General features: G+C 39.5%; 1 protein-coding gene across 1 annotated transcript in view; it reads left to right on the top strand.

Annotated features, from left to right (window-relative positions):
- The window catches only part of NCKAP5 (NCK associated protein 5), a 334,186-nt gene that overhangs the window by 88,449 nt on the left and 230,274 nt on the right, over nt 1-15,463 (top strand). Inside the window, exon 2 of the mRNA XM_066553937.1 lies at nt 8,544-8,621. Coding sequence (XP_066410034.1) covers nt 8,544-8,621 — 78 coding nt within the window. The remainder of the gene's footprint in view (nt 1-8,543; nt 8,622-15,463) is intronic.

Below are 15,463 nucleotides of genomic sequence, written 5' to 3'. Positions count from 1 at the left end.
CCATACATTACCCCAAAGGTAATTTGGGGTTTGCTAAACCTCAGGTTATCCTAGTCCTTAGAGTGGGGGTCATAATCTAGAGATCCTCAGAACTTTTCCTCACCTTGTTTTGTCCACTGATATTTGGACATATTTCAGCATCATGAGATTGATGTGCCTGTAACATTGTGTTGGATTTCCAACCTTATATTGAGATATTTTATATATGGGAATGGAGCCCACAAGAAAGACAGAGATGGCCTTCTTCCAAGAGCATGGAGTGACAGGACAAGGGGGAGTGGATTCAAACTGAGAGGGTTGAGATTTGGGGTTAGGAGGCCCTGGCACAGGTTACCCAGAGAAGCTGTGGCTGCCCCATCCTTGGAAGTGTTCAAGGCCAGGTTGGACAGAGCTTGGAGCAACCTGGGCTAATGAAAGGTGTCCCTGTCCATGGCAGGGGAGTTAGGACTTGATGGTCTTCAAGGTGCTCTTCAAACCAGGCCATCCTATGATTATATATAGTGTACACTTTATAATTTTTACTATTGACTTAAAATGATTGAAGGAATGAGCATCTACTCTGTTTGTTTATTAGGTTGTTTTTAGTAGAAATGAAACCATATGAAGATAGGCTTGACTTATGTGTATGTACATTGTTCCTCATCAGAAGCTGCCAGAATAAACGTGAGGACAAGTGATAACAAAGGAATTACAGAAAATGGTAGAGAAAACTTCAGGTCCTGAAGTTTGTTGTTGGATAGGTGGCAGTGGTTCTTCCAAGTGAGTTAAAAAGTCTGATGCATTCTGAGAATGAAGCATCTTTATCTGTGAATCCCAAATGTCCCTAATACCCTCAGAGTTAAATTTTCCCAACTCTGCAATAGATCCCATGAATGTTTTTCTATCCTTGTTGTAACTCCTTGTCTTCTTTAGACAGTGGGAGTCATATGCAAGTGCCATATGTCTACATAAGTCAAATGCCTCCCACCAGCAGTTCTTCCATGTGTTGTGGTTGATTTATATTCATAAAAAACATTCAAGAAATGATTCAGAAATTGTAATTACTCGGTAATGTCAGGAATTGATTAATTAAATGCTCCAGTGTTTACTCTGCATTTTTAAGGCTGCTAACATTTCTGGGCATTTTCTTACAGCATCAGAGTGTTTGCTGGGTGAAGTTTATTAATGTAAATTGGATTTGACATAAACAAGAGTACAGCTAATTATTTCATGTAAATATACACACTGCGTAGCAGCAAACTCATAAAATCTGCACATCTTCCTACTATTTTTTTTAAACTCTGGATGTCTGTTTTAGCTAAATAGCAAATTGTCTGTTTTAGCTAAATAGCTAATTCCTGTTGCCTTAAATAACACTGTCACCTTTTCCTTCATGGAATTGCTGGGCTATAAGCATTTGTATCTCTCTGACACCTCCTTAACTTACACATGTCATCAATAACTTCCAGCAACCAGGAACTCTTACATGTACCATTATGCTAAGCTTCACTTTCTCTGTTCATTTTATATTTCCCTGTACAGAGAGATTTTATACTCAGTGAGGACAAGAACTTTCCATAAGCTGCAGTAATTGGGAGAGTAGCCCCAAACCTCCCCAGGAGAGACAGCCAGGATGCTCTGACACAACCTGCTTGTCCGTATTCATTCCTCTTCCTGACCAAAAGGCGAATTTTTCCCATTTTCTGCTGAAATCTTTGGCTGATCCAATGGTCTTGTTGACTTTTTTGGTAGGTTAGAAGCTCAAAGGGTTCTTGGTGGTTTTTTTCCTCTGGGACAAGCACTGATGAGTGCAGTCCATACTCTGCACCATCACCTGCATCTGCTGCAGTTCCTGCTCTGTCACTCAGGGTCAAGCCCTACCCAGCCTCTAGAACCTTGGGATAGGAGGGTATCCATGGAGATTTGGCCTTTATGGAGACAGTTTTGGCTCCACATCCAAATGAAGGACATCCTTGTGTTGATGCTGTAGGGATGTGCTGCTCAATGTCTCTGCTCATGGGTGTTAAAAGCTCCACAACTTAGAAGATGTAAATGCAAACTTTCCCACTATGATGTCATCCTTTTCTATTTCAAGATTACTCTAGTAAATTTCAGGTAATGCTTTGTATTTGTTTTTACTGATTTATACTTTTGGGGGAAGAAAATCAACCAAAAGCAGCATTGATTTGCCTTCTGGACAAAATGTCCAGTTTCCTCCTCTTCTACAGCTAAATGGAATTAATTGCTCAATATTTAGCAGAAATGACATAATTTACATAGCTTGCTATTTGCATAGGAAAAATATTCATTTGTCTGCAACTACCCAAACCAGCCAAGCACCTGGAAATCTAACTGGGGGTAGTGGTTCCTACCAAATCTGTTCCTCACCTTCCAGCTTATGGTTTACTGGTCCTGTGAGCCAGGGAAGAGCTCTTGCAGAATACTGGTACATACATGAGACAGGATATTTGCTCCTAGAAAATGTCTTACTGGAAAACAGAAGGGTTTATGAGCTGATGGAAAAAAGCATAAAACTGCAGCATTCTCTCTCCCCCCATTCTCTTCCCTGTGGGGAAAGAGCACCCACCCAGCACCAGTGTCACTGAGTAGCAGAGTACCCACATTGTTATCCCAGAGACTGAACTCCTTTAGGGACACACTGGCGAAACCCAAATGCAGCAGGGCTCTGTGTGCCAGCTGCAGATCTGAACAGCATTCCTCTGAGAGCTATCCCTGCCCTCAGAGAGCACGGGGTGCAGAATCTGCCTATCAGCCAATGAGCTTGTGCTATTTCAGGTTTTATTAAACTCTGCTGTGTCTGTGGAGGGTGCTGGGTAATAGGGTGCAAAGTGGAAGCCAAGCAGCAGCAGGAGGAAAACCCAGCTGATTGTTTATGAAAACAACTGGCTTCAGATGAATTGGTAAATCAGTTTTAATCACTGCAGCTGAGATGTAATATGAACTGTTCACTGAAGCTTAAGTGATTTTGAACAATTAAGAAATTTGCTCAATATATTTATTAAAATAATCATTACTGCTTTTTCCATAATGGTGTAATGTGCACAAGGGCTCTTGCCAGCCTCCTGCTCCATTGCAGAGGCTCTCAATGTACACTTTCATGCCAGTTGTTAATAAAACTGACAATTAAAATATTGACAATTAAATCAGCAATAATGGCAGTTTTAAAAGATATTATTTTCTCTAAGCCACACGGTTTAGCTTTCATTGTTATTTAGGACCAAAAGTAAGTAGTCTAGCCAGGTATTGAAAGGAGTGAAAAATGACTGATCCTAAAGGGTTTTATTTTTTTATACCTGATTTCTTTTTAGTGTGCAACAGAAAGCTCTCTCAATTCTCATTGCTATTGGATATGAAAAACATTGTCTAGAGAAGAATACATATATATATAAAAATATATATGTGTGTCCTCTTAGGCTGCTGGAAAAAAGTCTATTTTTTTCAAGGGTTTATGCAGCAGGATGAAAACAAAAATAAATATTTTACAAAAGTTATAATATTCTCTGAAGTCACTCTCCCTAGATTTAAAGCTTTACCCTAGGGCATTCTTCCAAGATCCTTCAAAAATTACTCATGTCTCCACACTCAGTGTAACAGCTTAGATGTCCCCCTTGTTGCTCTGCTAACATCATTTCCTAATTGCAACAGTCTGCTGTTTAGCTGCAGACAGCTTTGTTGTTGTTTGATTTCTAATAACCTTTCCCTGTGAAAATGTGACTTCCTGAACTGCAGCAGATGATTGTGGGCTCTCCATGCAGCTCCCTGTCTCCAGGGCTGGATGGTTCCAGACTCTCAGAGGAACTTGTCTGGGCCCTTATCCCGTTGTTCATTTGGTTTCTCTCTGCTCCCCAGGGACCAACATTTTCCTCTGTGGAGCCCAGGAGCCTGAATCCATGCTGAATCCTGCCTGCTTCCAAATAGAAATATTAGGGGAATCAAGAGGAAGTGTTGTGGAAGAGTGGGCTAGGGCTGTGTGCACAGAGTTTGTTCCAACTGAGCCAGGAGTGCAATTCGATGTGCCAGGGGAAAATGGAAAGCTCTGGGCTGTGCAGGGCTGAATGTGATGTTTACCTCCCAGCCCTGCTTCAAAACTGACCTGCAGGAATATGAGTGCCAGCCTAGTCTCTGTCCCAGTTTCCCTGTTTTCTGCACAGCTCAGGCATCTCAGCTGTGCCTGAGGCCCTTTGCTGGGAGCTTGCTCAGGACAGGAGAGCGTTGGCAGGGGTCAGTGGCTGTGTCCCCATGTGCCTGGCTGAGGTGTGTGGGTTTGGGGGAGCTCAGCTGGGGTGTCCATGCTGCAGGAGGGGCCAGTGTCATAGCTGAGATGGTCACAATGCAAAGCAGCACTCCATTTTCAGAAGACTTCAAACCTGTTTTTATTACAGCATGCATGCTTTTTATACATTCTTACAAAACTCATAAGATTACACTTCACTCATTGGTCATGAGAGACAAGCAAAGTGCTTATAGACAGTTGCAGGTTTCTCTTATTTATCCTCCTTCCTTTCTTGGTTTCTCTGTCAATGACCTTGCTAGAAAATTCTTTCAGGGGTAAACATGGATCCTCTCATCAAACTTCTCTCTGGCTCACAGAAGTTGCTGTAAAACCTCTTCCACAGGCCAGTCCCACCCATGGCCCGGCTGCCCAGGGCAGCCCAGGAGAGCTCCTGAGTGGCCCTATTGAATTAAGTACGTAATCAAGTGATTTGCTGGTATCCTTAATCCTTTTCACATCTCACTAAGCTCATTAAACTCTCTTTGATACCAAGCTGTGCAAGTTCCTTAAGAGAGGCAGAGGCTGTGTACTATTCCTTTGGCTTGAATTTATCACCTCCAGCTTCCAGCCAGGGACTCCTGTGCTGGGAGCCTAAGGTTGCTTGAAGGGCTTGCTCTGTAACAATGGATGGGAAAATGTTCTGTGTGCTGGATAATTTTTGATACCCTGCCCAGCACAACAACAGGGATATGCCAGAACAAATACCCAAGTAACCAACCAAAATACCGAGCAGTGGATCCCGGGTCTCAGTGGAGGCACTTCATTTCCTTTCTCTTCTCCGTTTTTTCCTGACAGCCATCCAGCTAACAAAGAAAAGAAAGATAAAACCCTAAAAAAACTAGCAAAACAATTAAGCATTGCAAAGTGAGATATGTCAAAAAAAACATATTTAGGTGTGTTTCTAGGCTTGTGCTTCAACTCAAGTCAGCAATAATCTGGGTGAAGCAATTCTCAAATGCTCTCTAAATTAGATGAGCTGTGTGTGACATTTGCATGCCATCTCCTCCTGCATGCCAGAATACATGCAGCTGCTAGAAAGATTTTCTACTGCATTTAAACATATACAGAAGGTTTTGTCCTTAAAACAGTGCCATCACAGGAGGATAGAGGGAGCAGTTAATTTCTCATGACTACAAGGTAACTACATCAGAAGAAAAGGGACAGGTTTCACTCATTATTCTGAAAAGAATTTTAAATTTTTGTTTGTTTAAATCTTGAAGTTCTCAGTAATCCTGGAAGTTGTGAGGAATGGCTGGAGGTAGGAGAGGGAGTCCAAGCAGAGCCAGCAGTGCAGGCCGCTGAGGTCTAGTCCAGGTGTGGACAGCAGCATGGATGGCAATTCTACCACCAGCACAATTGCTATATAATAGTATCAAATGTATATAAATACTTTAATTTGGAGTCTTCAACTTCAGATTAAAAACGCTGTGTCATTTCAGAAATATTGGCTTGGCCTTACACAGCTTTATCCCCTCCTGCTCTGCAGTGTCCATTGTTCTAAGGTGAGCAGGAAGAATTGTGACCCCCTTTGAAACCCTGGGGCAGCTGTGCTTTTACAGCCTTTCTCTCCCATTTGATTGGTCTGTCTCATTAGTATCTATTATGAGTACCATCATGTCTGCCTAAATGATTTTTATCCTTACATCAGAAAAGGAGGCTTCACATAATCTTTCACACTCCACAGTTTTCTGTGCTACTCAGAGCCTGCATGGCACAAGTATTCACAGGACAGAGCTCCAAGGAAGCCACAAAATACTTGTATTTCCCCTCTAGGTGTGATCTATTGGGCACTGTGAAGTGCTTTAATGAACTGCATACATTGTCTCCTTGAACATAAAGTCAGAGAATCATTTAGGTTGGAAAAGACCTTTAAGGTCATTGAGTCCAACCATAAACCAGTGTGATTACTTTGGGGTTTTTACTCACATTTTCTGCTGCCACTGAATGTGCCAAGCTATTCTAAATCACGAAGTTGCTCTAAATCTCAAGTGACTGTTTGCTATTTGCTTCACACTGACAAAATGATAACACTGGGTCCTGATCCAGGGATGGCAGAATTTGTCTTATTGGGACAGTTGATAAGAGTAGAGAGCAGAAACCTGGGCTTGGGGACAGAGGCCTTGTCTGGAGCAGATGGCTTGCTGCAGACACAGCTGGCACATGAATGTGCCAGGAGAAAGGAGGTGCTGCTAACCACCATCAAATCATGGCTGATTTTTTTACATCACTTTTGCACACTGACAAGATTACATACTCCCAGGTTGCTGGCTTTTAAAGAGAAACAGAATAATAATTCTGATCTGTCACAGGAAAACCTTAACATTAAGTCAGCAGTCATATAGGATAACCATAGGGTTTTCTTTTCCCCATTGTCCTTATTTCCAGAAAACAGTTTTAAGAAAATTGCTTCAGACTGAGGTTTTAATATTATCATGGTAGAATTTATGCAGAATAAAACTGCTGATCCCATCTTGCCTGTAGGGCAAAGTGCACTGATGAATAAATCAGGAATATTGTTTAATATTACATTAAAAAGATGTAAAGGTACTAATTTATGCCAGATTCATTGTAGTAAAAAATATAAACTAAAATAGGCAATTTGTTTTAAAGAACTTGGTACTGCAACTAATCATCATTATATATTTGTACAGTATATATTTGGTGAACTCTAATATATGTGTATTGCAGAATTTACTAGAATTAGCTTTGAAGAAGCTTCCTGTTTAATTGCCACTGAAGCTCATGATGTTTCTCAGGATTTCCATTATTTAATGTGTTCTGAAAGAAACAGCTATGTAATGCTTCTATTTACAGCAGTTAGAATGAAATTTAAACTTGGGGCAACCACAGAGTTTAATGGAAAGTTTTGCAATACCCAAAGCTTTTCAAGCCATGCAGTTTGAACAGGATATGGCTGAGATGCTTTTGCAGAGGCTCCTTGGGAGCTGAGTCCTACTCTTGCTTACTGTGGACAGAAACATGGAATCACTTGGAACAATTCCAGTCCTGAAAAATAAAAATGTACATTTATATATAAATTATGATCATTAAAATCAGCTAACACTTATCTTCACCTTGAGGAGACACAATGATGTACAGTCTCTGTCTCACATTCCTGGTCATGAAGATAAATGGCTCAGAAGAACCAACCACTTTGCAAGAAAAATCCATATTTGTACACAAAAGAAATAACAACAGTAAAGAGACAACTTCTAATACAAACAGGAACCTCACAAAGTGGTTCTGTGATGAGTCCAAAGGTAAAACAGAGGAGCTATAAAAATGGAGCTTTTGTCTCCAGAAAGTGAAGATGGAGTCTTTACTCCAATACTTGCAATTTCCTGCAGTATGAGGTTTAAGGCATATTTTTGCTTTGGTGAGATATTTCAGGACAGTTATATTATTACTGATAGACTTTCAGAATAATAGTAATGTGACTGTGTTGGTACTACTGTCATCCAAATATATTATATCATGTTATTCTGTGGGCTCATTCTGAAATATTTGATATAAATAACACTGATGTTGCCTTCCTCCTGGAAATGAGGTGGTGTATTTCTATTACTGACAGATTTCTCTGCTGAGAGTAAACATCATCTCTTTGCATTGAATTAAAGAATAGGTTTCAATAGGAAAAAATCCAAATTTTTCATCTGGTCAAGATTATTTATCAGAAGTTCTGTCTAGACACAAGTACAGGAGCTTTCATAGAGCTGATATTTCAAGTTATTGCCTCTGCAAAAGTTGGACTGGAAAATAATATAGGGGCTGAGTTATAGCTTCATTTTCAAATAGGGTACATGCTGTAGTATTTTTCATACTGTCCATAAAATAAATATTTGAGTCAAAAATTCAGTTCACTTTGATTAATATCTAAAGTAAACAAAATGTGCACCAAAACCAATGACTGTACTGCTGGGCAGTTATTTTTCAGTCTGGATCCAGAAATTATTATTCTGGGCTTGGAATACGGATATCAATTTATATGTAGACTAATTTATTTGTGCTGCTTGTGTATCCTCAGTGCCTCTTGTCTTCCCCTCAAATAATCTCTGAAGTGTGCATTAGGCTACTGCCCTGTTCATGTCATATAAATCCAAATGTGAATTTAATCTAGATTTTTACATCACTGTGATTTCTATGTACGTGGGATAACTTTGGGAGCAAAATCAAAGAGCACTCCACAAACTGACTCTGACTGCTTTTTAATCAAAGTTTTACAAATCCTTAGAACATTGAAAAACTAATATTGTAATAATTTTTCCTTTAGGAATATATGGACTCCAACAAATACATAGAGCATTTAGTGACTCAGCTGGAAGAACAACGCTGGAATTTATGGAGGCAAGTACTGTGCCACAGGTTTATTTATGTTGCTATTTTGGAAATGATACTGCAATCCATAGTTTGCATTTTTGAGTTCAAATGAATGATTGGCTATTCAGTTTCTCCATTTTTTAATTCTTTGCAGACTACCAAATCTTAGCTCATGAAGTAGCAGGGCAGCACACACGAGTGGAATCCTGCCTTTGTTAATCAGGGCAACTGCACACATGCACAGGTTTATTCATGTTACAGTTTCTAGGCAGTGGATGCTAACTCTACTTCAGATTCCTTCAATTGGACTGAATTTCAGAAATTATCTTATATTCTTGAATATAAATGTTTTCATTGAATGACACACAAAATCTAGCCTAAATACCACCATAGTAGCATGACCAATTGAGAGTTTGGAAATTAAAATAAACACGGGTTTACAATTTTGCTCTTGATAGTCTGGATTTTCTACATCTCTGTTCATGCTGCCCAGACTTCACCCTGGTTTAAGCAAAGCAGGGATTGCCACATGCTGGTGGGTGTTTCTACGCTGCCTACTGCAAATTTGGTAACTGCTCAAATCCTATCTAACATAACATTTAATACAAAGGAAATGGAATAATAGCAGTGGTATAATTCCTTCAACATTCACAGCAATTAATGCAATGTTTAACTTTTTTTCCCGAAGACATATGAACAGTGACAGTCTTTTAAAACACAATTAAATATAAAAGTATCTTCAGGGAATAATTTAATGTTCATAGACTTAAACCTATTTCACCTTAGTTCTGATCAAGTGAGAAATAATGATCTATCTGATTTTTCAGGTGAATGCCTCTCATGTACAAAAAAGGAGTAACTTTGCACATGCCAGTATTAGTTATTCTGCACCTCAGAAATTTCTTGACCTATACTACTATAAATTAGTATCACAGCATTTCCAGCTTATGATATTGACTCTTACTTATGGGCAAACTCCTAAAGTTTGTGCTTAATTCCCCCTTTTCTTAAAAAGTAGCCAAATATAATTGGCACAAAAAGTTGAAGTTTTCATTTAACATTACAGAGTTCAGGAGACTAACTTTGTAAGAATGAAGGTGATAACATTATATGCAGATGACACTACTGTGATTAAATATAAATGAATAATAAAAAATTAAAAGATTTAAAAGTCTTTCAAGAGTAGCAGGGGTAATGTCTTTATTATAAACAGACATACAGTTGTGTTCTGAAAATTCAGTGGTTTTGAAAAACCAAAACCATTAATTTATTTTTAACATTATTTATTTTTATTATTATTTTTATGGTGTGTTGGCATAAAAAGTTAAGACTGGTAATGAGCACTACAAGAAAAACCCTTCTGGTTCAGCCAGTCTGCTTTGAACACTTTATTCCTCCCTTTTAAATCTCGGAGAAGTTTCATGGTGAGGATTATGCTAATAGCTGGCACTACACAGGGGCAGTGCTGGGCTGTCTACAGCCAGACAGATGTCCTAATAAATCAGCAGAGCCCTCTCCTCAGCCTTCATTATGCTCCTGATTTGTGACTGCATGCTCTGAGCCCAGTGGGTCAGTGGGCGCTGAACCTGACGTTGACCGATAACCCCGCGACATCAGGGTGAGCCCATCAACCTGACACACACAAATCCTGCCCATTTGGCTCCTGCAGCCTCACTCACAGCCAGCACAGATTGATAGCCCAGGCTGAGGCACAGGAGACTAAACCCACTGCCATGGTGTGCATATCAATTTTACATTTCCTTTACATCTCCACACGTACAATGGGACCCTAAAAGACATGTGGGGGCCAAAATTTCCCTTCAGTTTAGGGGACAACTGTTTACACACGGCATTAGCATCTGCTGTGGAACATTTATTGCTGTAATTGCTGTCCCAGGAGGACTGGCAATGGTTAGGTCATGTTTTATGGCTTTCCACTAAAGCAGACCTCTAATCCAGCTTCAGATTCCTTCTTCTTAAAACTTGACTATACCACGGTAGTTTGTGATGATGCAGATTTTATTTAACACAGCTTTTCTTATACTGAACATTTTACACTAGTAATTTTCACATTACTGGTAGCATATTTGACTTGTCAAACCTATTTCTCAGGTTGGAGCTCAACATATTTACCCAGTGGGAGACAAATTTGACGCCCATCAATGTAAATCACCAACATTTACCATTGGAGGTGATGCACAATAATGGTTGTGCATCTCCATGTATCAGTTTAAAAAAAAAGAAAGTATTATATTGGATTTCTATGCCCTATCCTGTCTGAAAATAGCTTTAAACAGGACAGAATTGGGACAGGTGAGTGGACTCCCGTTGCAATATTGTTTTCTACTAGTCATTTAATGCTTTAGTTCAGCTAATGTATAATCTTTATGGCAGAATCACATGGACAATCAACATGAGAAGCAAAAATTTGCTCCTGCAGTCTTTGCTAATTGATTTGATGGTAGATCATAATTTTTAAGTCTTGACACATCGATCAGTGGCAGCAATTACTAATTCTCTTAACAGCAGAAAGAAGTCATAATTCAGCATAGGATGCTTGCCTGAATAAGCAAAGGTCAGATCCTGGTCTTGAGAACCTTTCCAGGGAATTTTATTTGTAGTGCTACTGGAACTGGGACCAACACTTCAGTCTGCCCTGGTGAAAGCCTGAGGACATGCTGCATTTCAGACATGACTAATATGTAATAAGTTAATGAAGGTCAAACAGCACTTCCCCACCTTACTACAGAAATGTAAAACACAGAGGGGAGGGACCAGAACTACACATGAGGATTGCATTGCATTTCTCCTATGCTGTATATTCAAACAAGAGTTTGTTAAATAGATCTGCTCTGCTTTCATCAGCAGCATTAGCATGCTTCTGTGCTCCTGGTTTTAATGGCTGTGTACTAAAGAGGTGCCAAGTATTAAACAGGTTGCCTTTGCTGTAATCATGAGCTTCCATTGGGAAGCCTTAATTACGAGCAAGCAAAATAGCTCAGTGAGAATTCTTAATGGTGAGCACAGATTAAAATAACAACCGTGATTAGCTTAAAACTGCTTGACTAGAAAAAGACTAATCTTAGGGGAATAAATTGCATGGCACACAAAGGAAAAACCCTGTGTATGATATTACAGTAATGAAGGCTGAGGAAAAAATCAAGTGCTACCCCAAGTAAATAAGGTCATGCTCTGCAAAAGCATCTTTTTCTTGCCAGGGCTTAGTAACTTGGCCTGAGGGGAATGAAGGTGTAAGTAACCAGGTCTTGGGGCCAAACCCCCATTTTAACCCATTCTGGAAGTTCTCATAACAAACATTGCCTCTGGTCTATGATGCTAATGTGAGTTATAGGCTGTATTTGGAATGAATTATCTTCCTAAATTGTTGCTGTAGTCTATGATTAGAGGTTGGTGTGGTGTGGTGAGGTGTGGTAAGAGCATGAGGCTTCCTTCTACTTTGCTTCTTGATCCACCTGTCTGGTCATACCATCTTGGGAACACACAAAGCCAGGAAAAAAGTGTTTAGTGCTATTAGCCACTAAAGCCTGCCTCTTGTCTCTTCATCAGTCTTTGGTTTTGCTGGGGTAGTGTTTACTTGTGGTTTTTTTCCCTAAGTCTCTACAGCACTGCTAGATTCATATGATAAACTTGTAAAACCCCTGCAAACATTGATTCCTTTTAGTTTCCTTAGCATTTGAATGAGGTAGAGTAGAACTGAGTTTGGCAATTAGGAGTCATTCAGTCACCAGGTACTAATTCAGGTTCTTCCAACTAACATTGTAACATACATATCTCTCTAAAGCTGAGGTTTTGATTTGTGACCTTATGTGTGAAAAAAACACACAAAAATGTAGATAAAAAGCATGTAAAGCTACAAAGTTGTATTAAAGAGCTCACAGTACTGCTTCAGATGAGCATTTTAACAGAGGATTGGTGTTTAAATATTCGCATGAGGATACCAATTAAAAATGTATTTTTTTTTTGGCCAAATGTGCTTTTCCGAGTATAGATGTGGATGGTTCAGCGAGCATTGCAGATGTGGTTACAGGCCAAAAAAACCACTGTCACCCTGTTATCTGTGAATGAGAACCCCTTGCTTCCTCTGGCTCCCCAGTACCATGCCCATGTCACACCACAGCTATCAAAGGTACTTCAGGACCAGACTGGCTGAGAGCAATCTGAACAGTGAATATAGAGAAAAGCAAGGTTTTTACTGTTTGCCTTTTAGATTGTGTTTTTAATAGGGTCATTAAAAAGTAAGAGAGGATAGTTTAAAGATTACAAATGAACCTGATGGACTATGTAAATCCACCATAAATACTGAATATGTAAGCACAGGAAAAGGCTGAATAGCTGCTAGAACTCTTGTTGCAGTTGCAGTGGAAACAGTGCTTATTTGAGGATTTATCTCAATGTTCAATCAAGACTGATCACTGTCTTTCAAACAAATATAAATGCTTCACAGAAGTTTATACCTGCTCAGATTTTTTATTAGTTCCACTAATTAGTCATATAAAATAATTGTCCTCATCTGATTAAAGTTGATAGCAATTTTATGTGCAGCTCTTTACCAGATCAATGAATAAATCTCTTTCAGCATTTTAACTCCAACAGGGCATATTTTTGAGATGTATTTACTAAGCTGACTTAAAATTAAACTCAACTTGATGGGCCCTGGTAATGAGAAAGATGATTGGCATTATATATTAATAAAAGTATTAATTTTAAAGAACAGGACTCTCAGCCTGTTTCCTCTAATTGGAAAAAGCTCCCATTAACACTGCTCATCAGTGCTGCATGAGTCAGGAGTGAAGTGTCAACCCTCAGTATTGAAGTCATTACATAAAGGACTGAGAACCATCTGAACAGAAAATAATCTTGATACAAGCAAATATCTCTGTATCTATGCTAAACTACCCAGATTTCAGAACTGCATGCAAAAGATGAAAAAGTGGTCCATAAAAAGTAACTTCATATGGCCGTGTTTATGAAATTAAATAAATTAACCAATGCTAAATTATAAAATGTTAATAACATTCTGTAATTAATTAGGGATTGGAGTAGTTTTGCACAGATGTATACTTGTCATAATAGCGAGACTGCCAGAGCCATGAATTGATTTTGTTTCTCTTAAATTATAAACTAGAAGGCCTTGAGCAAAATATATTCTTTAGATATATTTGGTTGAATAAGGATCAGAAATGTTCCCTACCAAGTTGAAAGGAAAAAAAAACTCCAGCAGGGAAGTATGTGGAAGGTCTATTTGGCATATGGATGTTTGTTAAAAGCAAAATGCATGAACAGCCCAGACTAAATTAGCTCCTCATTTGTATGCTGGGAAATGAAATGTATAATCCTGGCATGGTTCTGCATTTGTTTAAGATTTTTCCTAAGAACAAACTCTTTTGTGTATGCAGATATACATATTACTGTAGTGGCTATTTAGGGTTAGGGGAAAAAAACAAACCTGCTGTGAAGTGGTTTTGTCTGACACTAAGCGCGAGTGGCAGGGTTTTGTCTGTCCCCTGCAGTGCAGCCTGGCCCAGGTAGCAGCACTGGGCGCTGCACAACTGCTGCATTGCTGCATGGGGGAACAGCACTGACCCCAGCCCAGCCCTGCAGGGAAACCTCAGGGCAGCTGCTCCTGGAGCCAGCACCCGGAGGGCAAACCCAGATCACACCCACACAAGGATCCAAAGAAAGGAATACACAATTATTGGGTGCTGGTGCTCTGAGATTACCTTGTTCTTCTTTAGAAATCAAATGTTTCCAAAAGGAAACTGACCCCATTCTCATTTTATTATTTGGAGCTGAATTTACTCTTCACTAATGTCTGCACACAGCCATGGTTAGTCAAATTGAATCATATTTCACTCTTCAGATAATCCCAATTATGTTATTGGCTTTATTCACAGAGCAAAGAATAATTTCAATGAGTAATAGTGGCATTTCCCTGAAGTCTTCTCTAAGACTGAACAACTTTACACAGATCCCTGGCTCCTATTTGGCAGAGGAAAACCTATAGATTTAAATCAAGGCAACAACTGAGAATTCAGGTCCTTATAAAACCGGGATGTCAAAATGTATTATAGAAATGAGTACTGCACAGTCACAGGCTATGAGATAGGGTTTTAGATGGCATGGTGGGTTTAAGAAAGAAAAGGAAAACTCATGAATTTGCTATTTTTAAAGGAATGGTACCTTACTGATCTGTTTCACTGATGAACTCTACAAATAGGGCACTGCTGATGGCAGATGTAGAAAAGGTCAAGGAGAAATTGTAAATGAAGTTATTCAAGTCAGGTTAGCACCTTTCCTTGTGAAAGAGAAGTTAAATAATCAAGTTTCGCATTTCTACTTCATTCTTTATTGCTCAACCTTTTTTTTCCCCTAAATTATATTAAAACAAGAGTTTAAGACCCCAAGTGAGAACAGGGCCTCATTGTTCCACACAAAGTGTGAAATGGTTTTCATCTCCTCAGCCCCAAGGATGCAGCAAGAGATAATATAATTCCCTTTTAACAAAGAAAATTAATGGAGCTTGTACAAGAGATCCATGTGTAAGGCAGAGCTTTGCTGTGCTCAGTCACAGCACTGTGCACTGTCAGCCTGTTCAGTCTGAGGGATGAAGTTCCCACATCACTTCTCGAATCTTTAAAAAACTCTGTGGCCTAAAACACACAGCCTTGGTGGCAGCCTTATCCCATGCTGTGCGATGGGAGAGCATTTTCTTGTGTTCATACCACGATGAGGTGAGGAAGAAGCGACCTTTCTTTGGATGTCTCCAGCTCCTGTCCTCGGCCCTTGCCACTCCACAGCATAAACTACATTATGTTCCCTCTCAGGGGATGGGCAGTGGCAAGGGGAGCAGAA

This window comes from Molothrus aeneus, chromosome 7, assembly GCF_037042795.1.
Source record: "Molothrus aeneus isolate 106 chromosome 7, BPBGC_Maene_1.0, whole genome shotgun sequence".
NCBI lineage: Eukaryota > Metazoa > Chordata > Aves > Passeriformes > Icteridae > Molothrus > Molothrus aeneus.
Note: the sequence above shows the minus strand (reverse complement) of the source record. Positions and strands in the feature narration are given on the sequence as shown.